General features: G+C 39.9%; 1 protein-coding gene across 2 annotated transcripts in view; it reads left to right on the top strand.

Moving 5' to 3' along the window:
• Positions 1-1,320: 1,320 nt before the first annotated feature.
• DTWD2 (DTW domain containing 2) overlaps positions 1,321-25,522 on the top strand; it is a 150,433-nt gene continuing 126,231 nt past the window's right edge. The window contains exon 1 of one of the 2 annotated variants that reach the window (XM_033181478.1): positions 1,321-1,671. In XM_033181478.1, coding sequence (XP_033037369.1) covers positions 1,354-1,671 — 318 coding nt within the window. In that variant the 5' untranslated portion in view covers positions 1,321-1,353. The remainder of the gene's footprint in view (positions 1,672-25,522) is intronic. The other variant, XM_033181479.1, reaches the window with a different exon arrangement.

The following is a 25,522-nucleotide window of genomic DNA, read 5'->3' on the forward strand; positions in this document are numbered from 1 at the left end:
TTTTTTTCCTTATCATCTGTCTTCTCACACCACACAACTGGGAGTCGAGGGACCTTACATGACTTGAGCATATTTCACCTCTTGAAATTAAAGATGAGCAGCTTCCTTTCGTTTAAAGATAAGTCACATGAGAATTTAATTTTGGCAGTTAAAGAACTGGTTCCCCAACCTAAATCTGCAGCCAAGATGAATTTTCTGATTCACCTCCTTCCCTACAGTTTCTGGGTTTTGTTTATCCTCCAATTCCAAATAGCATAATTGCTTTCTTTCTCCCACTCTACACCCATCACCAGCTGGGTGTTTCAGCTTTTTCTGTCTCTCAAATAGGATGCTCCAAAGGAAAAGAGAGGTGCTATTTCCGAGGGAAAAGAATGTACGATAGTTGAAAACAACAGCACGGTATTTTCTTCACAAACTTGATTTTAAGATGACTGAAAAATCTAAAAGTGAAATAAACATTTTAAGAAATACAGTATTTGCTCTATTACTCTGTGTTGTCTACTTTGCTTCACATTTAACCTATTACAACTATAGAGTTAAGACAATTGTGATTCCTAAACTTAATTCACATGATTGATGAAAACTAAGCTTAATTCTCTGTTTAAATGTTGTGTACTGCTGGAAGTAACACAAAGCATTAATAAATAAAAGGAATTCGACCCCCATCTTGGGTAAAAAGCATTTCTGCCTTCATTCTAACATAGATTTCATTTTGGCTTTTAAAAAACAGCTACTGTGCTATACTGCCATATCTGGTAGTTGTGAATACTGGGCAAGGTTACCTTTCAAGGGCTTGTTTCCCCATACATAAAACCTATTGGTACCCCAGGCCAGCTCTCCTATTGCTTCCTGATCCGGGACAATCTAAAAAGCTAATTTAAGAAACATTTGCTGTCCAGTGTAAAATAGTGTGCTTGATGTCTTATTAGTACCAGACATAGAAGAGCAGGAAAGTCACATAATGAAACGGACCAGCTGTGAGTAGTTTCCAGTGGATATCACCTCTTTGTTGGCCTTTAAATAATAAGTACATCAGCTGCTGCAACTGCGATGCATGCACTGTGGAAATCCTGCATATTCTTAAACTGCCATCCCAAGGCAGAAAATGCAGAATTCCATTTTATTTTAACTTTTAAACGGGTTAAATTCGGGCTTGGTACTGGGGTGCTCTCGGGGAGGTTTCCCTCACCTCTCCCAGTGAGGATACTTAACCTCACCAGCACTCCAACACTGTCCACACTTTCCTACCCGGTCCCACTGGGCACGGGCCAATCGGCTCGCTCCTTCCCAGCGGCAGGGTGGAACCTCCAGACCGGACTTCGGAGACCCGCCCCCTGTACGTGGCGTGCGCGCATGGCGCTACGCCTACGCGACGCGGGCCGGTTTCTCCAGTGTGTGGCGCCCCCTGGCGGTAGCCGGGCTTCGATGCCACGGCCTGACCAGAGTGTCCGCCATGGAGTCGCAGAAAGAGGCGCGAATACTCCAGGAGCCCGTCGCGCGGCCTCCTGGGGCCTCAAGGTCTCAGACGCCGAACGCCAAGGAGCGGCAGGAGGGCGGCCCAGTGCCGGCGGCGGCCGCCCTGGGCGCAGAGGCGGACGACGACAGTGCGGACGGGCTGTGGGAGCTGCCGGTGGAGCCGGCCAAACGGAGGCCCGAGTGCAGCCGCTGCAGGTGACCGCAGGGCCGGGGGCGGGAACTGCAGCCGGCAGCGGCCTTTGGAGGAGGCTGCGGCGCCCCCTGCCGGGGTGTCGGCGGCTCGGGCAGCTCTGCGCTTAGGGCGGCGGAGTTGGCGGGTGCACGTTGGAAATCTCGGAAATGCCGGGCACAGCTACCTAGTAAGAAGCCCTTTTTCCAGGTTCATGATTATTTAACCTTACTTCCTGCAATATATTGCGCGTGTCATGGGATGAGCAGACATCATTTCTGTTTCCAAGAAACTTAAGCGTCAGATAGGGAAATAAGGGGTGATGACAATAATACTTGTAGTATAGTTAGTTACACAGTCATACTTAAGTGGCATAGTCGTATCACAGTTAAAACACAAAGTGGATTGAAGGAGAGAGACAGTCTCCTTTGCCTATCCTACCAGAACTCTAAATATAAGGCCTTTTCAGGTCTTCATTCTAGGCTCTCTTATAACCCTACAGACGTCCCACTGGTAATTTTTAAAATAAGTTTTCATGGTAATTTATCATCTATATCCCAGTGTGTCTATCTCAGACCTTTATTCTGAGCACAAGATCCGTGCGTTAATTTATCAGGTGTTTATTGAGTGCTTTGATAATCACTGACAATGCAGTGGAGTCCGTGTCTTTATGTATTTTCTTACTGGATACGGATAATAAATCAGCAAAGAAGCTATCCAGTATGTAATTACAAACTGGGAAAAAAGCAATGAAGGAAAGGAATGGGTTGCTCTTATAGAAAATAGCTAGATGGTGTCGTGAACTATCTCTGAGATTTGAAAGATGAGAAGATTCCAGCCAGGGGAAAAGCATTCCAAGAAGGGGAACAGAAGGACTGAATATGGTTGAAGGTCTTTACTGCTTGAGTACTTGGAGTTTGTTACTTTGGACATTTTGACTTTTTCCTAGGGTTTTTATATTTTCTAAATGTACTATGTATAGTTGACGCTCAGTAGACCTCTGAGGAGGATGGAAAATTTGTGATTAGAAGGGACTGTGAATTTGAACATGGGGGTTTGTGAATGTAATTAATTTAAACAAGTTGTCTGAGGGGGTTAGGGGAAACATTTAAAAATGTTTGGAGGAGTCTCAGTAGGATACTGAAAGAAAAGTGTTTCAAATGTAAATCAAAGGCTAAATTACTGTGCTAGCTTTATTATGTAGTTTTTAGTCTGTTCAGAATTGTTAATTATAAATATATAGTTAAAATTCTGTTTACCAGAGATTTATTTTATGCTGCTTTCTAAAAAATAAAAATGACTTGCTGAATTTTATCTTTTTTTGGTTACATTTAGTTAATACCTTACGATTACAATTTTTCCCAGCATTTCTGCACTTCGCTTATTACTGGTGAAATTTGCTACCTGTGAAAAACTCTCCTCCCTCTTGGCATGCTATGCATTTTATTTGCTTTAATTAGGTAGAATATAATTCTAGAATTATGGAGAATATTTAGGTGTTGTCAATAAGACAGAAGCGAATTGATGGCTTTTTATGTTTTATTTCATTAGGTTATTAGAATTCTGCTAATACCCTGTGTGAACTTCTTTACATTTATGTTTAAAATAGTTTAAAAAATGCATTCTTAGATTTGATTGATCATTGAGTCACAGTTGTTTGACTATTTACTTAAACTGTATTCATTTCTCTGAATACATTACTACACATGTCATAGCCTAAGGGAGTTCCAGAAATTAGGTTTGTTCAGGAAGTGCAAACTCACTTTGACTTTTCAGCAGAATCTTGCTCGTTAGAAATATAACATATCTTCAATATGAATGGAATATTCTTTAAAAGATCCCAAACTGGTAGTTTATTATTGCAGGATATAGGTTCTATAAATGTATTCTGTCCTCTCTGTATATCTTGTTTACAAAACCTGCCTGTATTCCATTTACCTCTTAGAATACCTTTCCTATCCCCCATTCCCAAACATATAACATTATCTTTTTTCAGATAAAGACAAAATCTTGGTTGATCTCCCCAGAGTATGTATCATTAGCGTTATTTGGGATAAAATGAGAAGGATGAGGGTCATGGGACATGGTAGGTGCACAAAAGATTTGTTGAACAACTTGGTAAAATTCAGTTGTTCAACAAATATTTTTGGAGACTCTACTTCCAGACAGTGTGACAGACTATGAAATACAAAGATGAAAAAGAGATGACTTCAGTTCTCCTGTAGATCAGGGTCTAGTGGAAAGTGGCATATCTATTTAAATGGGAGCCCTCAGATTCAATAGCCGACGATGTAGGGCAGCTTTTACAAATTAGAGGTCATGAACCACAGTGAAACTTTTGTTATATGCACACTTATACGTAGTAGAGAATGTATTCAAAAAGAGTTTGACAAACATCAAATTTTTGAGGCTCTGAAGAAAACAGCAAAAAGTGTTTTCTGAATTTTTCAAAGTAAAAGCATTTGTAAAATAACTTTGTTCAGGTTAAAATCATTCTGCTAATTTAAACATCTTATTTAAATTATATGACATCAGATTGGAAAGATTTAAACACTTTTTATATGTGTTTGATATCCTTCGGCAGTCTTCGAAATTAGGCCGTCATGGAGTAAGAGTCAGAAGGCGAAAGGGTGCATGTTCACCAAGTAGTGCTTCTGAGATTTTACTAGAGTCTTTAATTTTGTTAGGAAATAAAATGTAATGTTCGTGTGTATATGTATGTATATATGTGTATATATGTAAAATGCACGTAAGCATGTGGTCTTTTTCTTGTTGAATTCTACACTATCAGCTTCTTTCTTAGATGTGTATATGTGAGGTGTTATAGGAACATATAAAAAGGTGCTCCTAACCCTAAGTTTGAGTGGTGGAGATGAGGAAAAGATCTGGGAAATCTTGGAAGTGACATGTAAGCTGAGACTGAAGGACATAACAAAATATTTAACCTAGATTCTAATATTTAGGATTAATTAGGGAAGAGACTGGCTGGGGGAGGGCTTGAGGGAGGAAAAAGTGAGCTCTGGTTGAGGGAGCAGTATGTATGAGAGTTTCGTGTATAGAATGTATAGTGTATTTGGAGAGTTTGGGAGAAGGGATGGAGTGGTGAAAGACAAGGCTGCAGAGATTAGTGGTGGTTGCCTCAGAAAGGGCAAAATAAACTATGTCAGGGAGTTTGGGCCTAATGCTCTATAACCCAACAAGCCAGCCACGGTAATATTTTTATATTTGAAAGGTGGTGACAAGTTTGACTTTTGTAGGTGACTTTTGCTGCATAATTTATACTTTTTCATTTTATAAAAATAAGCAGCTGGATGGTGATAAAAGGATACAAGCTTGACTGGGTAGAATTAGGGCCTCATTCCAGGAATATTTTAGTCATCTTAATTGTGCTTTTGTATCTTCTGCAGATGCCACTGTGCATTTGAGGATGAGTCGTAAACCACTTGCAAATCATTGGTCATAGGAATAATGGAATAATGTCTAAAAACAGTGTGTTTAAAAACCTGTTTAAGGGAAGAAACAGCAGGGAGAGCATGCACACAAACTGAATCAGATAGACCCTGAGATGGAAGTTTTTATATCTCCAGTGTTTTCTTTTCAAAAGTAACAAGCTGTAAGAATTATAATAAACCATTTCTACATATTTAACACCCTTTTACTAAACACCAGGCACATACCAGGCCTAGGTATTTTATATATGATAATATTTTGTTTAGTTCTTGTTTAGATTGCTGCTTTTTTTTTTTTTTTGAAATGGAATCTTGCTCTGTCACCCAGGCTGGATTGCAGTAGTGCAATCTGGGCTCACTGCAACCTCCGCCTCCCGGGTTCCCGCCATTCTCCTGCCTCAGCCTCCCGAGTAGCTGGGACTACAGGCGCCGCCACCTCGCCTGGCTAGTTTTTTTTTTTTAAGACGGAGTTTTGCTCTTGTTGCCCAGACTGCAGTGCAATGGCCTGATCTCAGCTCACTGTAACCCCTGCCTCCCAGACTCAAATGATTCTCCTGCCTCAGCCTCTTGAGTAGCTGGGATTGCAGGCGTGCACCACTACGCCCAACTACTTTTATGTTTTTAGTAGAGACGGGGTTTCTCCACGTTGGTCAGGCTGGTCTCGAACTTCTGACCTCAGGTGATACGCCTGCCTTGGCCTCTCAAAGTGCTGGTATTACAGGCATAAGCCACTGCGCCCAGCCTAGGTTTTGTATTTTTAGTAGAAGCAGGGTTTCCTCCCTGTTGGTCAGGCTGCTCTGGAACTCCTGACCTCAGGTCGTCAGCCTGCCTTAGCCTCCCAAAGTACTGGGATTACAGGTGAGAGCCACTGTGCTCGGCTACTGTTTGCTTTTAAATGATGAGGAAATAGAGGTAACAGGCAAGTAGCAGAATTGGGTCTCTAGCTCCAGTCCACTTGGCTCCCTAGCTCATGCAAGTACTTGATCTCACTCCAGGCTCCCTGCTGAAGGAGCATTAAGATTTTGTTTGTACGGTAGGTATTGTCACCAGTTGAAATGGCATCACGAACACTGCAAGATTTTCAGGCTTTTTAAGTTAGTAAAAGGATGCTGAGTTTTAGTATTTTCTCTGGCTTTTTAATTCCACATATCGTAACTTTTCCCCTATTCTTTAGGCTTGGATATTCTGGAAGAAAAAGTGATGGGGGGAACATCATAAGAGAGAAACAGAGAGAGAAAGTCAGGGAAGGAGGGAGAGAAGGGAAGACTGCAGGTGTTTAAGAAGAATGCATGAGCCACAGACTGGCAGTCTACAGATGTTTTGCTTTGAACTGTGTTTTATCAGCTTTTAAATTAGTAGCTAATAGTTCAAAATCAAGATGTTTTGTATAAAAATTCAGATTTCTGGCTTTTGTTGACAGTGGGAAGATCTGACAGCTTCAGAGACCACCTTCCTGAGCAGCAGTTGGTTAAGCTCAGTATTATTGGCTGTGCCCTTATATTGGGCATGATCTCTCCAGGTCACCGTAGCTCCTAGTCATTCCTATTTAACTCATTAGTGGTTAACTGCTGGCCCCTCATAGGCATTTATGTTTTGATTCTGTGTCTCCGGTACATCATTGTGGTTGTCTGACTGAGCAACTGATAAATCAGTCTTCAAATTTGGTGTGAAAAGTGAAAAGTGGTAATTCCCAGGGTAGTTAATGTAGAATAACTGAAACTGTTGAATCAGTATCATCACTTAGAAAACAAACTATTTTGGGCTGGGCGTGGTGGCTCACGCTTGTAATCCCAGCACTTTGGGTGACCGAGGTGGGTGGATCATGAGGTCAGGAGATCGAGACCAGCCTGACCAACATGGTGAAACCCCATCTCTACTTAAAATACAAACAAATTAGCCCGGTGTGGTGGTGAGCGCCTATAATCTCAGCTACTTGGGAGACTGAGGCAGGAGAATCTCTTGAACCCGGGAGGCGGAGGTTGCAGTGAGCTGAGATTGCACCACTGCACTCCACCCTGGTTGACAGAGTGAGACTGTGTCTCAAGAAAAAAAAAAAGAAAAGAAAACTGTTTTGGTAAATTTAAAATAGGCTAGATTATTGATAATTTTTAGGGTAAAAATTTGGGTATTCTGAAGCTTAGTTTTTGTACATATTAAAGATATATTCTCAAGAGAAAATTATTACATTAATTTGTTCTTTCCTGTTAGTATAGAAAATATGTTTATTCTTTGAAATAGTTCATTCATAATATATGTGGAAAGCTGACTGATTTACAAATCACTGTGCAGGCTAATTGTATGTCCAAAGTTGAGCAAAGGTGATATATGTCAAGAGGGAATTTTTTCATAACCTTAATTAAGTCTTCAAAGAGGAATGGCCAGTTTTAAAAACCACATTAGAGCTTTCTAAGTGTTTGATTTATTTTCCCTAGGAAAAATAGGAATTATATTTTTACCCTCTGATAGGTAGAAGTTTTCTTCAAAGACCGTAAAAAGCACATTAATTCCTTGAGTTCATTTGCCCAAAATTAATAATTCATAGTTTCTATTAGTGCTTATATAGTTAGAGAATATATTCAGAAATAGTCTTGCCTAAAATTTGGTATCACTTGTAGAGTTCACAGGCTACAAAGTACTTTTACATTTTTGTTTAATACATGAGACAACCTTATGATTTAAATAGTGTTATTCCGTTTTATAGACTCTTTATAGTTAGTCAGATGGCTAACAAGAGGCAGAGCTGCTTTAGCGTTCATCTTTTTATTGCTATACCACATAATAATGAATTATACTTAAATGAACAGTGTGACTGCATTTGTTTTCTTGCATATAGTAAGTATTTACATGAGGTATTTCTTTGCCTTTTTCTAATCTAAAGATTCTTTTCCTTTACCTTTGGTCATAGGTATTTTTAATTATTTTGAGATGAGCAATTTTTAAATTAGCGTATTTTTTAAAGTCAAGCCTGTATCTCCTGAATTCTTTATCTGTCTGTGATGAGATTCTCATTCCTGTTGCTGGCTTTTCACTTTTATGTTAGAAAGGCAGATTTTGGGAGGCTGAGGTGGGAGGATCATTTGAGCCCAGGAGTTCAAGGCTGCAGTAAGGTAAGAAGGTGCCACTGCACTCTTGCCTGGGTGACAGAGTAAGACCCCATCTCTTAAAGAGAGAGAGAGAGGGGTTGGTTTTTTTTTTTTTCCTGCTGAATTTATTGTTTGCTTTTCTTCATTTTTCACTATTGGAAACCTAGTTGAAAAGTTACGTATTGAGCCTGTTGACCTTGCAAAGAGTAGAGAAATTGACCTGATACAAATGTATCTGATCTGTTGGTTTATGTAGACAAGTTATCTGACAGTCTAATTCTTTTTTTAAAAATTGTGGGAACATTTACATAACATAATATCATTGTAACCATTTCAGTGTACAGTTTAGTGACATTAAATATATAATGTTGTGTAGCCATCACCACAATTTATACTCCAAACTTTTTCATCATCCCAACATAAACTCTGTCCGTTAAACTATAATATCCTATTCTTCCCTCCCCTCAGTCCCTGGTAACCTCTATTCTACTTTTTGTTTCTATGAATTTACCTGTTCTAGATTTAAGTGGGATCATATATTTGTCTATCTGTGTCTGACTAATTTCACCTAGCATAATGTTTTCAAGGTCCATCCATGCTGTAGCAATGAATGAAAATTTCACTTAATTCTGTGGCTGAATTGTATGTATTAAACCATATTTTGTTGATCTATTATCCATTCATCTGTTGATGAATACTTGGGTTGCTTTTATCTTTTGGCTATTGTCAATAATGATGCAATGAACGTTGGTATACAAATAATCTGTTCTAGTTCCTGCTCTCAGGTTTTTAAAAATATATATTTTAGGTTGATGCAAAAGCAATTGTGGTTTTTGCTGTTACTGTCTAGGAGTGGAATTGTTGGGTCATACGGTTTTATGTTTAACTTTCTGAGGAATTGTCAAGCTACTTTCCACAGTAGCTGCACCATCTACATTCCCACCAGCAATGTATGCACCTTCTGTTTTTTCCACATCCCTGCCAACACTTACTATTAACCGTTTTATTATGTCCATCTTAGGAAGCATGAAGTGATATTTCATTGTGGTTTTGATTTATATTTTGCTAACTAATAATGTTGAACATCTCATGCTTTTGGCCATTTGCATATCTTCTTTGGAAAAATGTCTATTAAGTCCTTTTGGCAGGCGAATTGTAATGAGTGGGCGCTAAAGTTAGGCTGCCTGGGTTTAAATCCTGGCTCTGTGACATTGAACAACAAGTTACTGAGCATCTTTGTATTTCACCTTTGCCAAATGTAAAAGTGAGACAATAATATTTACCTCACAGTGTTCTTAAGAGGATCAAATGATTTAATACAATAGAGTGCTTAGAACAGTGCCTTTTGTATGGTAAATGCTCAATAAATGTTAGTTATATTTAATTTTAGGAGCCTGAGAATGCTTTGCCTTGACTTATGAAAGAAAAGTTAATTCTAGTTAACATGTAAAATATGTTTTTTAAAGCTTCAGAACTTTTTTGTGGTAAAATACATAAAACATGCAATTTATCATTTTAACCATTAGAAAATATATTAATTTTGAAATGAATTATGGGATGATTAAAGTAGAAAGAAAATACAAGATATTGTTCAGTGGTGATAAGAACACAACTGAATTGGTTTTGTTTTACCAACTCTGCACTAATCAACTGTGCAACTTTGGGTGAAGTACTTGAATTCTTGGTGCTTTTGTTTATCTGTAACAAATAGCCTACTTTATAGGATCAGATTAATGTAAATGAAAGCAATTAGTACAGGAAGTATACATAACTTTTGCAAGGTAATGTAACTATTAATACTTATCTTTGGAAGATGATTTTTTTTAAGGTTTTTTATTTTTATTTTATTTTTTGCTTGGTTTTATAAGTAAGCTTATCTCATTATAATTGCTCTTGTGGCAAAAGTCATGACACTGTCCTTGTAATGAGATCTTTGTGGTATTTAAGTACAGTCTTCCCTTGCCATAGGAGAGTAATTTGTTTCTGAGTCACTCCACTCTCACCCCAGTAGAGTGAATTCTGGAAAGCACAATTGTCATTGAAATTGATGATACACAGTTACCTAAGTAGTTAGCAAAGCATATATATGATACTTAATATGCTTGAAATTGAATCTTTTAATGCAAACCCCCAGAATAACTCACTGAAAAAAATGTGAATTCTTTGAGAGAACCTGATGTAATAGATATCAATTATATAGTGGCAATGATGACACCATTACTATTGTATTAGTCTGTTTTCATGCTGCTAATAAAGACATACTGGAGACTGGGCAATTTACAAAGAAAGAGGTTTAATGGACTTACAGTTCCACATGGCTGGGGAGGCCTTGCAATCATGGCAGAAGGCAAGGGGGAGCAAGTCCCGTCTTACATGGATGGCAACATGCAAAGAGAGAATAAGGAAGAAGCAAAAGCAGAAACCCCTGATAAAACCATCAGATCTCGTGAGACTTATTCACTACCATGAGAACAATATGAGGGAAACTGCCCCGATGATTCAGTTATCTCCCACGGGCACTCCCACAATATGTGGGAATTATGGGAGTACAATTGAAGATGAGATTTGGGTGGGACACAGAGCCAAACCATATCAACTATTATATTATTATTATTTTCTTTTGACATGGAGAGTTAGTATTTGGCTACTGATTGATTTTATTCTTAACTTTTAGTTTTGAAGTAATTTTAGACTTACTGAAAGTTGTAAAAATTGTACTGAGAGTTCCTGTATATCTTTTACCTAATAACTCAGTATGGTTATTATGCATAACCATAGTACTGTATAGAACTATAAGGGCCTGAGAATTTATCTTATTTGCAAGTGGACAAATTAGCCTGTCACAGTTTCATGGACGCTGGCAAAAGACATGAAATTCCTGGGCCAAAGACAAAGGACTTTATTACTCAAGGCACAATAGGGAATATGAGCTTCATGTTTGTGTTGTTTCCCTTGTTCTCCCCTCCCACTCCAACCCCTACAGGGATTTCAGAGATAATTAGGTAGATGCTGTGCACATAGTGGGTTTGCGTCCTGACTGAAGGACCTTGAACTTAGTGTGTTCCTGAGTTTTTTTATAATGGGTTGCAAGTAAACCTGCTCTTTTTCCAGAGGGAGGACTTATCTGTCTTCCAAGGCTATTCACCATGTAGATACCTTTGAAAAGATAGTCCAGAACAAAGGGTTTTTGTCTCACTCACAAAACATACAGAAATGTAAGAGACCCATGGAGAATTACCTCCAAAGCTCAGTTACCAAAATGAAGAAATGAACATTGGTACAGTACTATTTTTCTTTTCAACTTTTAAGTTCCAAGGTACATGTGCAGGATGTGCAGGTTTGTTACATAGGTAACATATGCCATGGTGCTGCACACATCAACCCATCCCCTAGGTATTAGGCCCAGCATTCATTAGCTATTCTTCCTGATGCTCTCCTACCCCCTGCCCTTCTGACAGGTCCCAGTGTATGGTATTCCCCATGATGTGTCTGTGTGTTTTCATTATTCAGCTCCTACTTATAAGTGAGAACATGCAGTGTTTGGTTTTCTGTTCCTGCATTAGTTTGCTGAGGATAAAGCATCTAGCTTCATCCATGTCCGAGCAAAGGACATGATCTCATTCCCTTTTATGGCTGCATAGTATTCCATGGTGTATATGTGCCACATTTTCTTTATCTGGTCTATTATTGATGGACATGTGAGTTGATTCCGTGTCTTTGCTATTGTGAATTGTGCTGCAGTGAACATACACGTGCATATATCTTTATAATGGAATGATTTATATTCCTTTGGTAATATACCCAGTAATGGGACTGTTAGGTCACGTGATATTTCTGCTTCTGGATCTTTGAGGAATTGCCCCATTACCTTCCACAATGGTTGAACTAATTTATACTCCCACCAACAGTATAAAAGTGTTCTTTTTTCTCCACAACCTCACCAGCATCTATTGTTTCTTGACCTTTTATTTATTGTTATTTATTTATTTATTTTTTATATTTTTTGGGTGGGATGGAGTCTTGCTCTGTTGCCCAGGCTGGAGTGCAGTGGCACGATCTTGGCTCACTGCAAGCTCTGCCTCCCAGGTTCACACCATTCTCCTGCCTCAGCCTCCTGAGTAGCTGGGACTACAGGTGCCCACCACCACAGCCGGCTAATTTTTTGTATTTTTAGTGGAGACGGGTTTTCACCGTGTTAGCCAGGATGGTCTCAACCGCCTGACCTTGTGATCCGCCCACCTTGGCCTCTGAAAGTGCTGGGATTACAAGCATTAACCACCATTTCCAGCCTCTATTTTTTTATTTTTTGAGATGGAGTCTCACTCTGTCACTCAGGCTGTAGTTCAGTGATGTGATCTTGGCTCACTGCAACCTCTATCTTCCCAGCCCAAGCTATCCTCCTGCTTCAGCCTCCCAAGTAGCTGGGACTACAGGTGTGCACCACCACACCTGGCTAATTTTTTGTGTTTTTGTTGGAGATGGGGTTTTACTGTATTGCCCAGGCTGATCTCTAATTCCTGACCTCAAGTGCTCCACCCTCCTTGGCCTCCCAAAGTGCTGGGATTACAGGCGTGAGCCACTGTGCCTGGCCATTTCTTGACACTTTAGTAGTCACCATTCTTACTGGTATGAGATGGTATCTCACTGTGGTTTTGATTTGAATTTCCATAATCAGTGATGTTGAGCTTTGTTTTGTATGTGTGTTGGCCACATGAATGTCTTCTTCTGAGAAGAGTCTGTTCATGTCCTTTGCCCACTTCTTAATGGGGTTGTTAGTTTTTTTTCTTATATATTCATTTGAAATTCCTTGTGGACTCTGTATATTAAACCTTTGTCAGATGGATAGATTGCCAAGCTTTTCTCCCATTCTGTAGGTTGTCTGTTCACTCTGATGATAGTTTCTTTTGCTGTGCAGAGGTCTTTAGTTTAATTAGATCCCATTTATCAATGTTTGCTTTTGTTGCAAAATTGCTTTTGATGTTTTTGTCATGAAATCTTTGCCCATGCCAACGTCCTGAATGGTATTGCCTAGATTTTCTTCTAGGGTTTTTCTAGTTTTGGATTTTACATTTATGTCTTTAATCCATCTTGAGTTAGTTTTTGTATAAGGTGTAAGGAAGAGGTCTAGTTTCAACTTTCTGCTGCATATGGCTAGCCAGTTCTCCCAGCACCACTTAAAAAAAAAAAGAAAAAAAAAAAAACCCAAAAAGGTAAGGAATCTTTCCCCATTGCTTGTTTTTGTCAGGCTTGTAGAAGATCAGATGGTTGTGGTTGTGTAGTCTTATTTCTGAGTTCTTTATTCTGTTCCATTGGTCTATGTGTCTGGTTTTGTACTAGTACCATGCTGTTTTAATTACTGTAGTCTTGTAGTATAGTTTGAAGTCAGGTAGTGTAATGCCTCTCCAGTTTTGTTCATTTCCTTAGGATTGTCTTGGCTATTCGGGTTCTTTTTTGGTTCCATATGAATTTAAAATAGTTTTTCCTAATTTTATGAAGAATGTCAATGGTAGTTTAATTGGAATAGCATTGAATCTATAAATTGGGCAGTATGGCCTTTTTCACAATATTGATTCTTCCTATCCATGAGCATGGAATGTTTTCCCATTTGTTTGTGTCCTCTCTGATTTCTTTGATTTGTAGTTCTCCTTAAAGAGGTCCTTCACTTTTTTGTTAGCTGTATTTCTAGGCATTTTATTCTCTTTGTAGCAATTGCGAATGGGAGTTCATTCATGATTTGGCTTTCTGCTTGCCTGTTGTTGGCACATAGGAATGCTTGTGATTTTTGCACATTGATTTTGTATCCTGAGACTTTGCTGAAGTTGCTGATCAGCTTAATAAGCTTTTGGGTTGAGAGGATGGTGTTTTCTAAATACGGGTTTATGTATTCTGCAAACAAAGATAATTTGATTTCCTTTCTTCCTATGTGAATAGACTTTATTTCTTTCTCCTGCCTGATTGCCCTTGCCAGAACTTCCAATACTATGTTGAATAGAGTGGTGAGAGAGGGCATCCTTGCCTTGTGCCAGTTTTCAAAGGGAATGCTTCCAGCTTTTATGGAGTCTCTCTGTCGCCCAGGCTGGAGTGCAGTGGCACAGTCTCGGCTCACTGCAAGCTCTGCCTCCCAGGTTCACGCCATCCTCCTGCCTCAGCCTTCCAAGTAGCTGGTACTACAGCGCCCGCCACCAGGCCTATTCAGTATGGTACTGGCTGTGGGTTTGTCATATGTGACTGTTATTATTCAGAGGTATGTTCCTTCAGTATCTAGTTTATTGAGAGTTTTTAACGTAAAGGGATGTTGCCTGTGATTCCAACACTTTGTGAGGCTGAGGTGGGCAAATCGCCTGAGGTCAGGAGTTTGAGACCAGCCTGGATCACATGATGAAACCCTGTCTCTACTAAAAATATAAAAATTAGCTGGGTGTGGTGGTGCATGCCTGTAGTCCCATCTATGTGGGAGCCTGAGGTAGGAGGATCCGTTAAACCTGGGAGGTGGAGGTTGCAGTGAGCTGAGATCGCACCAATGCACTCCAGCCTCGGAGTCAGAGCAAAACTCCATCTCAAAAAATATATATATATGTATATGGATGTTGAGTTTTATTGAAGGCCTTTTCTGCATCTATTGAGATAATCATGTGGGTTTTTTTTTTTAAGTATACTTTAAGTTCTGGGATACATGTGCAGAACGTGCAGGTTTGTTACATAGGTATACACGTGCCATGTTGGTTTGCTGTGCCCATCAACCTGTCATCTACATTAGGTATTTCTCCTAATGCTATCCCTCCCCTAGCCCTCTACCCCCTGATAGGCCCCAGTGTGTGATGTTCCCCTCCCTGTGTCCATGTGTTCTCATTGTTCCATTCCCACTTGTGAGTGAGAACATGCAGTGTTTGGTTTTCTGTTCCTGTGTTAGTTTGCTGAGTATGATGGTTTCCAGCTTCATCCATGTCCCTGCAAAGGACATGAACTCATCCTTTTTTATGACTGCTTAGTTTTCCGTGGTGTGTATGTGCCCCATTTTCTTTATCCAGTCTGTCATTGATGGGCATTTGGATCGGTCCCACGTCTTTGCTGTTGTGAAAAGTGCCGCAATAAACATACATGTACATGTGTTTTTATAGTAGAATGGTTTATAATCCTTTGGGTTTATACCCAGTAATGGAATTGCTGGATCAAATGCTATTTCTAGTTGTGGATCCTTGAGGAATTGCCACACCGTCTTTGACAGTGGTTGAACTAATTTGCACTCCCACCAACAGTGTAAAAGCGTTCCTGTTTCTCCACATCCTCTCTAGCATCTGTTGTTTCTGACTTTTTAATGATCGCCATTCTAACTAGTGTGAGATGGTATCTCATTGTGGTTTTGATTTGCGTTTCTCCAATGACCAGTCATGATGAGCTTTTTTCATGTTTGTTGGCTGCATAAATGTCTTCTTTTGAGAAGTGTCTGTTCATATCCTTTGCCCACTTTTTGATAGGGTTGTTTGTTTTTTTCCTTGTAAATTTGTTTAAGTTCTTTGTAGATTCTGGATATTAGCCCTTTGTCAGATGGATAGATTGCAAAAATTTTATCCCATTCTGTAGGTTGCCTGTTTACTCTGATGATAGTTTCTTTTGCTGTGCAGAAGCTTGAAGGGGGCCAGCCCCACCACACCTGTGTGTATTTCTCATCAGGTGGGACGAGACACTGAGAAAAGAAATAAGACAAGAGACAAAGTATAGAGAAAGAACAGCGGGCCCAGGAGACGAGTGCTTAGCATACGGAGGACCTGCACTGGCACCAGCCTCTGAGATCCCTCAGTATGTATTGCTCATTATTTTTACTCTCTTACTGAGGGGAGTGTAGCAGGGCAACAGGTGGAGAGAAGGTCAGCAGGGAAACATGTGAGCAAAGGAATCTGTATCATGAATAAGTTCAAGGAAAGGTACTGTGCCCAGATGTGCACATAGGCTAGATTTATGTTTCTCTTTACCCAAACATCTCATTGTAGCAAAGAGCAACAGAGCAGTATTGCTGCCAGCGTATCTCACCTCCAGCCCCAGGGCGGTTTTCTCCTATCTCAGAATAGAATGAATGGGAATGGTCAGCTTTACACCGAGACATTCTATTCCCAGGGATGAGCAGGAGACAGAAGCCTTCTTCTTACCTCAACTGCAAAGAGGCCTCCCTCTTTCTCTACTCCTCCTCAGCACAGACCCTTTATGGGTGTTGGGCTTGGGGATGGTCAGGTCTTTCCTTTCCCATGAGGCCATATCTCGGGCTGTCTCAGTGGGGGAAACCTTTGACAGTACCTAGGCTTTCTTGGGCAGAGGTACCTGTGTCTTTCCACAGTGCATGGTTTCCCTGGTTAATCGAGAATGGAGAATGGTGATGACTTTTACCAAACATACTGCCTGCAAACATATTGTTAACAAGGCACATCCTGCACAGCCCTAAATCCGTTAAACTTTGATTCATTACAGCAGATGTTTTGGTGAGCACAGGGTTGGGGCTAAAGTTACAGGTTAACAGCATCTCAAAGCAGAAACAGTTTTTCTTAGTACAGATCAAAATGGGAGTTTCTTATATCTTCCTTTTCTACACAGAGACAGTAACAATTTGATCTCTCTTTTCCCCACAGAAGCTGTTTAGTTTAATTAGATCCCATTTGTCTATTTTGGCTTTTGTTGCTATTGCTTTTGGTGTTTTAGTCATGATGTCTTTGCCCATGCCTATGTCCTGAATGGTATTGCCTAAGTTTTCTTCTAGAGTTTTTATGGTTTTAGGTCTTACATGTAAATCTTTAATCCATCTTGAGTTAATTTTTGTATAAGGTGTAAGGAAGGGGTCCAGTTTCAGTTTTCTGCATATGGCTAGCCAGTTTTCCCAACAACATTTATTGCATAGGGAATCCTTTCCCTATTGCTTGTTTTTGTCAGGTTTGTCAAAGATCAGATGATCATAGATGTGTGGCATTATTTCTGAGGCTTCTGTTCTGTTCCATTGGTCTATATATTTGTTTTGGTACCAGTACCATGCTGCTTTGGTTACTGTAGCCTTGTAGTATAGTTTGAAGTCAGGTAGCATGATGCCTCCAGTTTTGTTCTTTTTGCTTAGGATTGTCTTGGCTATACAGGCTCTTTTTTGGTTCCACAGGAAATTTAAAGTAGTTTTTTCTAATTCTATGAAGAAAATAGTTTTTTCTAATTCTATGAAGAAAGCTTGATGGGGATAACATTGAATCTATAAATTACTTTGGGCATTATGGCCATTTTCACGATATTGATTCTTCCTGTCCATGAGCATGGAATGTTTTTCCATTTGTTTGTGTCCTCTCTTATTTCCTTGAGCAGTAGTTTGTAGTTCTCCTTGAAGAGGCCCTTCATATCCCTTGTAAGTTGTATTCCTAGGTATTTTATTCTGTTTGTAGCAATTGTGAATGGGAGTTCACTCGTCATTTGGCTTTCTGCTTGTCTGTTATTGGTGTGTAGGAATGCTTGTGATTTTTACACATTGATTTTGTATCCTGAGACTTTGTTGAAGTTGCTTATCAGTTTAAGGAGATTTTGGCCGGGCGCGGTGGCTCAAGCCTGTAATCCCAGCACTTTGGGAGGCCGAGACGGGTGGATCACGAGGTCAGGAGATCGAGACCATCCTGGCTAACATGGTGAAACCCCATCTCTACTAAAAAATACAAAAAAATTAGCCGGGCGAGGTGGCGGGCGCCTGTAGTCCCAGCTACTTGGGAGGCTGAGGCAGGAGAATGGCGTGAACCCGGGAGGCGGAGCTTGCAGTGAGCTGAGATCCGGCCACAGCACTCCAGCCTGGGCGGCAGAGCGAGACTCCGTCTCAAAAAAAAAAAAAAAAAAAAAAAAAAAGGAGATTTTGGGCTGAGACTATGAGGTTTTCTAAATATAGAATCATGTCATCTGCAAACAGATACAATTTGACTTCCTGTCTTCCTATTTGAATACTCTTTATTTCTTTCTCTTGCCTGATTGCCCTGGCCAGAACTTCCAATACTATTTTGAATAGCAGTGGTGAGAAAGGGGATCCTTGTCTTGTGCCGGTTTTCAAAGGGAATGCTTCTAGCTTTTGCCTATTTTGTATGATATTGGCTGCGGGTTTGTCATAAACAGCTCTTATTATTTTGAGATATGTTCCATCAATATCTAGTTTATTGACAGTTTTAGCATGAAAGGGTGTTGAATTTTACCGAAGGCCTTTTCTGCATTTTTTGAGATAATCGTGGTTTTTGTCATTGGTTCTATTTGTGTGATGGATTACATTTATTGATTTGCGAATGTTGAACCAGCCTTGCATCCCAGTATGAAACTGACTTGATCATGGTAGATAATCTTTTTGATGTGCTGCTGTATTCGGTTTCCCAGTATTTTATTGAGAATTTTCACATCGATGTTCATCAGGGATATTGGCCTGAAATTTCCTTTTTTTGTTGTATCTCTGCCAGATTTTGGTATCAGGATGATGCTGGCCTCATAAAATGAGTTAAGGAGGAGTCCCTCTTTTTCTTTTATTTGGAATAGTTTCAGAAGGAATGGTACCAGCTCCTTTTTGTACCTGTGGTAGAATTTGTCTGTGAATCTCTCTGGTTCTGGGCTTTTTTTGGTTGGTAGGCTATTAATTACTGCTTCAATTTCAGAACTTGTTATTGGTCTATTCAGGGATTTGACTTCTTCCTGGTTTAGTGTTGGGAGGGTGTGTATGTCCAGGAATTTATCCATTTCTTCTAGATTTTCTAGTTTATTTGTGTAGAGGTGTTCAGAGTATTCTTTAGTGGTAGTTTGTATTTCTGTGGGATCACTGGTGATATCCCCTTTATCATCTTTTACTGTGTCTATTTCATTTTTCTCTTTTTTCTTCTTTATTAGTCTGGCTGGCAGTCTATCTATTTTGTTAATCTTTTCAAAACACCAGTTCCTGTATTCATAGATTTTTTGAAGGTTTTTTTTTTTTTTTTGTATCTCTATCTCCTTCAGTTCTATTCTGATCTTAGTTATTTCTTGTCTTCTGGTAGCTTTTGAATTTGTTTGCTCTTGCTTCTCTAGTTCTTTTAATTGTGATATTAGGGTGTTGATTTTAGATCTTTCCCACTTTCCCCTGTGGGCATTTAGTGCTATAAATTTCCCTCTAAACACTGCTTTAGCTGTGTCTGAGATTTTCTGGTATGTTGTGTCTTGTTCTCATTGGTTTCAAAGAGTTTATTTATTTCTGCCTTAATTTCGTTATTTACCCAGTAGTCATTCAGGAGCAGGCTGTTCAGTTTCCATGTAGTTGTGTGGTTTTCAGTGACTTTCTTAATGCTGAGTTCTAATTTGATTGCACTGTGGTCTGGGAGACTGTTATGATTTCCATTATTTTGCATTTGCTGGAGAGTGTTTTACTTCTAATTATGTGGTCAATTTTAGAATAAATGTGATGTGGTGATGAGAAGAATGTATATTCTGTTGATTTGGTGTGGAGACTTCTGTAGATGTCTATTAGGTCTACTTGGTCCAGAGCTGAGTTCAAGTCCTGCATATCCTTGTTAATTTTCTGTCTCATTGATCTGTCTAATATTGACGATGGGGTGTTAAAGTCTCTTGCTATTATAGTTTGGGAGTCTAAGTCTCTTACAGAAACCCCATCCAAAGGTCACCAGCATCAAAGACCAAAGATAGTTAAATTCACGAAGATGAGGATAAACCAGAGCAAAAAGGCTGAAAATTCCAAAAACCAGAACACCTCTTCTCCTCTGAAGAATCACAACTCCTTGCCACCAAGGGAACTAAACTGGATGTAGAATGAGTTTGATGAATTGACAGAAGTAGGCTTCAGATGGTGGGTAATATCAAACTCCTCCGAGCTAAAGGAGCATATTCTAACCCAATTCAAGGAAGCTAAGAACCTTTTTTCAAAGGTTAGATGAATTGCTAACTAGAATAACCAGTTTAGAGAAGAACATAAATGACCTGATGGAGCTGAAAAACACAGCATGAGAACTTTGTGAAGCGTACACAGTAGCTATAAATTTCCCTCTAAACACTGTGAAGTATCAGTAGCTGAATCGATCAAGCAGAAGAAAGGATATCAGAGAGTGAAGACAACTCAATGAAATAAAGCGTGAAGACAAGATTAGAGAAAAAAGAATGAAAAGGAATGAACAACACCTTTAAGAAATATGGGACTATGTGGAAAGACCAAACCTACGTTTGATTGGTGTATCTGAAAGTGATGGGGAGAATGGAACCAAGTTGGAAAACACTCTTCAGGATATTATCCAGGAGAACTTCCCCAACCTAGCAAGGCAGGCCAACATTCAAATTCAGGAAATACAGAGAACACCACAAAGATACTCCTTGAGAAGAGCAACCCCAAGACACATAATCATCAGATTCACCAAAGTGAAACTGAAGGAAAAAATGTTAAGGCAGCTAGAGAGAAAGGTCATGTTACCCACAAAGGGAAGCCCATCAGACTAACAATGGATGTCTCAGCAGAAACCCTACAAGCCAGAAGAGAGTGGGGCCAATATTCAACATTCTTAAAGAAAAGAATTTTCAACCCAGAATTTCATATCCAGCCAAACTAAACTTCATAAGTGAAGGAGGAACAAAATCCTTTACAGACAAGCAAATGCTGAGAGATTTTGTCACCACTAGGCCTGCCTTACAAGAGCTCCTCAAGGAAGCACTAAATATGGAAAGCAAAAAAAAGTACCAGCCACTGCAAAAACACCAAATTGTAAAGACCGTCAACACTATGAAGAAACTGCATCAACTAAGGAGCAAAATAACCATCTAACATCCTAATGACAGGATCGTATTCATACATAACAATATTAACCTTCATTGTAAATGGGCTAAATGCCCCAATTAAAAGACACAGACTGGCAAATTGGATAAAGAGTCAAGACCCATTAGTGTGTTGTATTCAGGAGACCCATCTCACATGCAAAGACATACATAGGCTCAAAATAAGGGATGGAGGAAGATTTATGAAGCAAATGGAAAGCAAAATACAAAAAACAAAAAATAAAAAACAGGGGTTGCAATCCTAGTTTCTGATAAAACAGACTGTAAGTTTCTGATGAAACAGACTATAAACCAACAAAGATTAAAAAAAAAAAAAGACAAAGAAGGATATTATATAATGGCAAAGGAATCAAAGCAACAAGAAGAGCTAACTATCCTAAATATGTATGCACACAATACAGGAGCACCCAGATTCATAAAGCAAGGCCTTAGAATCCTGTGGTTTTTGTCTATGGTTTTGTTTATGTGGTGAATTACATTGATGGATTTGTGTATGTTGAACCAGCCTTGGATCCCAGGGATGAAGCCCACTTCATGATGACAGATAAGCTTTTTGATGTGCTGCTGGAATCGGTTTGCCAGTATTTTATTGAGGATTTTTGCATTGATGTTCATCAGGGATATTGGAGGGCAGTTTTTTTTTGTATCTCTGCCAGGTTTTGGTATCAGGATGATGCTGGCTTCATAAAATGAGTTAGGGAGGAGTTCTTTCTTTTCAATTGTTTGGAATAGTTTCTGTAGAAATGGTACCAGCTCATCTTTGTACCTCTGGTAGAATTTAGCTGTAAATTTGTCCTGGCTTGGGCTTTTTTGGGGGCTGATAGGCTATTTAATTACTGCCTCGGTTTCAGAACTCATTATTGGTCTATTCAAGTATTCAGTTTCTTCCTGGTTCAGTCTTGGCAGGGTGTGTGTGTGTCTAGGAATTTATCCATTTCTTCTAGATTTTCTAGCTTATGTGCATAGAGGTGTTTATAGTATTCTCTGTTGATTGTATTTCTGTGTGGTCAGTGGTGATATCCCCCTTATCATTTCTGATCGTATCTATGTGATTCTTCCACCTTTTCTTTTTTATTAGTCTACCTAGCAGCTATTTATTATTACTTTTTTTTCCCAAAAACCCCCACTCCTGGATTTGTTGATTTTTTGAAGGGGTTGTCATGTCTCTATCTCCTTTAGTTCTGCTCTGATCTTGGTTATTTCTTGTATTCTGCCAGCTTTGGAGTTTGTTTGCTCTTGTTTCTCTAGTTCTTTTAGTTGTGATGTTAGGTTGTTGATTTGAGATCTTACTAGCTTTTTGATGTGTGTTATAGAGATTCTGGTGCATTGTCTCTTTGTTCTCATTAGTTTTAAAGAACTTCTTGATTTCTGCCTTAATTTCATAATTTACCTGGGAGTCATTCAGGAACAGGTTGTTCATTTTCCATGTAGTTGTGTACTTTTGAGTGAGCTTCTTAACCTTGAGTTCTAATTTGATTGCACTGTGGTCTGAGAGACTATTTGTTATCATTTCAGTTCTTTTGCATTTGCTGAGGAGTGATTTACTTCCAATTATGTTATCAATTTTTGAGTAAGTGCCATCTGGCAAGGAGAAAAATGTATATTCTGTTATTTTTGGATGGAGAGTTCTGTAGATGTCTATCAGGTCTGGTTGATCCAGAGCTGAGTTCAGATCCTAAATATCTTTATTAATTTTCTGTCTTGATGATCTAATATTGTCAGTGGAACGTTAAAGTCTCTCACTATTATTGTGTGGGAGTCTGAGTCTCTTTGTAGATCTCTAAGAACTAGCTTTATGAATCTAGGTGCTACTGTATTGGGTGCATATATATTTAGGATAGTTAGCTCTTCTTGTTGAATTGAACCCTTTACCATATATAATGCCCTTCTTTGTCTTTTTTGATCTTTGTTGGTTTAAAGTCTGTTTTATCAGAAACTAGAGTTGTGACCCCTGCTTTTTTCTGTTTTCCATTTGCTTGGTAAATTTTCCTTTATCCCTTTATTTTGGGCCTCTATGTGTCTTTGCATTTGAGATGGGTCTCTTGAAGATAGCATACAGATGGATCTTGACTCTATCCAGCTTGCCATTCTGTGTCTTGTACTTAGGGCATTTAGGCCATTTATACTTAAGGTTAATATTGTTATGTGTGAATTTGATCCTGTCATCATGAAGCTAGCTGGTTATTTTGCAGACTTGTTTATGTGGTTGCTTCGTTGTGTCACTGATTTGTGCACTTCAGTGGATTTCTGTAGTGGCTAGTAATATTTTTCCTTTCCATGTTTAGTGTTTCCTTCAGGAGCTCTTGAAAGGCAGGCCTGGTGGTGATGAAGTCCCTCAGCATTTGCTTGTCTGAAAAGGATCTTATTTATCCTTTGCTTATTAAGCTTAGTTTGGCCAGATACGAAATTCTGGGTTGGAAGTTCTTTTAAGAATGTTGAATATTGGCCCCTAATCTCTTCTGGCTTGTAGGGTTTCCACTGAAGGTTCTGCTTTTGGTCTGATGGACTTCTCTTTGTAGGTGACCTGGCTTTTCTTTCTGGCTGCCCTTAACATTTTTTCTTTCATTTTGACCTTGGAGAATCTGATGATTACATGTCTTGGGGTTCATCTTCTTGTGGAGTATCTTACTGGGGTTCCCTGAATTTCCTGAGTTTGAATGTTGGCTTGTCTTGCTAGATTGGGGAAGTTCTCCTGGATGAGATCCTGAAATATGTTTTCCAACTTGTTTCCAATTTCCCTGTCTCTTTCAGGTACCCCAGTCAGTTGTAGGTTCGGTCCTTTTCCACAATCCCGTATTTCTCAGAGATTTTGTTCATTGTCTTTTCTTTTTTCTCTTTTTATTTTTCTGAGACAGTCTCGCTCTGTCGACCAAGCTGGAATGCTGTGGTGCAATCTTGGTTCACCACAATCTCCGCCTCCCGGGTTCAAGTGATTCTTGTGCCTCAGCCTCCTGAGTAGCTGGAATTATAGGTGCATGCCACCATCCTTGGCTAATTTTTGTATTTTTAGTAGAGACAGGGTTTTGCCATGTTGGCCAGGCCGGTCTTGAACTCCTGACCTCAGGTGATCTGCCTGCCTCAGCCTCCCAAAGTGCTGGGATTGCAGGCATGAGCCACTGCACTCAGTCTCATTCTTTTTTCTCTATTTTTGTCTTCCTGTCCTATTTTAGAAAGATAGTCTTCCAGCTCTGAGATTCTTTCCTCTGTTTGGTCTACTTTGCTATTGATACTTGTGATTGCATTGTGAATTTCTTATGTTGTGTTTTTCAGCTCCATCAGGTCATTTATGTTCCTCTCTAAACTGGCTGTTCTCATTATCACCTCCTGTATTGTTTTATCATGATTCTTAGCTTCTTTGCATTGAGTCAGAACATGCTCCTTTAGCTCAGCGAAGCTTTTTATTACCCATTTTCTGAAGCCTACTTCTGTCAATTCAGTCATCTCAGCCTCAGCCCATTCTGTACCCATGCTGGAGAGGTGTTGCAGTCATCTGGAGGAGAAGAGGCACTCTGGATTTTTGAGTTTTCAGCATTTTTGCATTGATTCTTTCTCATTTTTGTGGGCTTATCTACCTTCTATCTTTGAGGTTACTGACCTTTGAATGGTGTTTTTGTGGGGTCTTTGTTGTTGTTGTTATTGCTTTCTGTTAGTCTGTTTTTATTTTAACAGGCCAATCTTCCATAGGGCTGCCGTGGTTTGCTGGGGTTCCATTCCAGACCCTAGTCTCCTTGGTCCTCCCACACCTGGAGATATTACCAATGAAGGCCGCAGAAGAGCAAAGATGCCTGCTCTTTCTTCTCGGAGCTTTGTCCCAGGGGTGCACTGATGGGATGTTGGCCTGAATGCTCCTGTAGAAGGTGTCTGGAGCCCCCTACTGGGAGTTCTCACCCAGTCAGGAGGAACAGGATCAGGGACCTACTTAAAGAAGCAGTCTAGCTGCCCTTTGGCTGAGTGGGTGTGCTGTGTTGAGGGGAATCCTCTTTGTGCAGACTGCCTGGACTCCTCCAGAGCCAGCAGGCTGGAAAGACTAAGTTGGCTGAACTGCAAATACAGTCACCGCTTCTCCCCCCGCCCCGCCCCCCCACCCCTCCTTGGTGGCTCAGTCCCAGGGAGCAATCAGAGATCTGTTCATATAACTCTGGCTAGTGTAGCTGAAATTCCTGCAGGGAGGCCCCACCTAGTGAGGGGGGATGAAGCAGAGAAGCAGTATGACCACAGTCTGCTGTGTTATGGAAAACTCTTCCCATTCCAGACCTCCTGGACTCCCCAGAGGAGCTGGCAGGCTAGAACCACAGAAATGGCAGCTGCCTCCACCCCCAAGCCCTCCAGGAACTTGGTTCATTTCAGGCAGTCTCGAGCCTCATGCCACTGGCCAGCTGGAATTCCAAGCTAGTGGTTGTTAACATGTGAGATGCCATGGGAATGGGGCCTGCAGAATGATGCTGCTTGGCCCCCTGGATTCAGCCCCCTTCCTAGGGGAAGGCATGGATGGATTTCTCGCCTTGCTGGAATTCCTAAGGCCAGATTATGCAAAATTCCTGGGTCTCTGTGCA

This window comes from Trachypithecus francoisi, unplaced genomic scaffold, assembly GCF_009764315.1.
Source record: "Trachypithecus francoisi isolate TF-2019V2 unplaced genomic scaffold, Tfra_2.0 Lachesis_group2, whole genome shotgun sequence".
NCBI classification, from domain to species: domain Eukaryota; kingdom Metazoa; phylum Chordata; class Mammalia; order Primates; family Cercopithecidae; genus Trachypithecus; species Trachypithecus francoisi.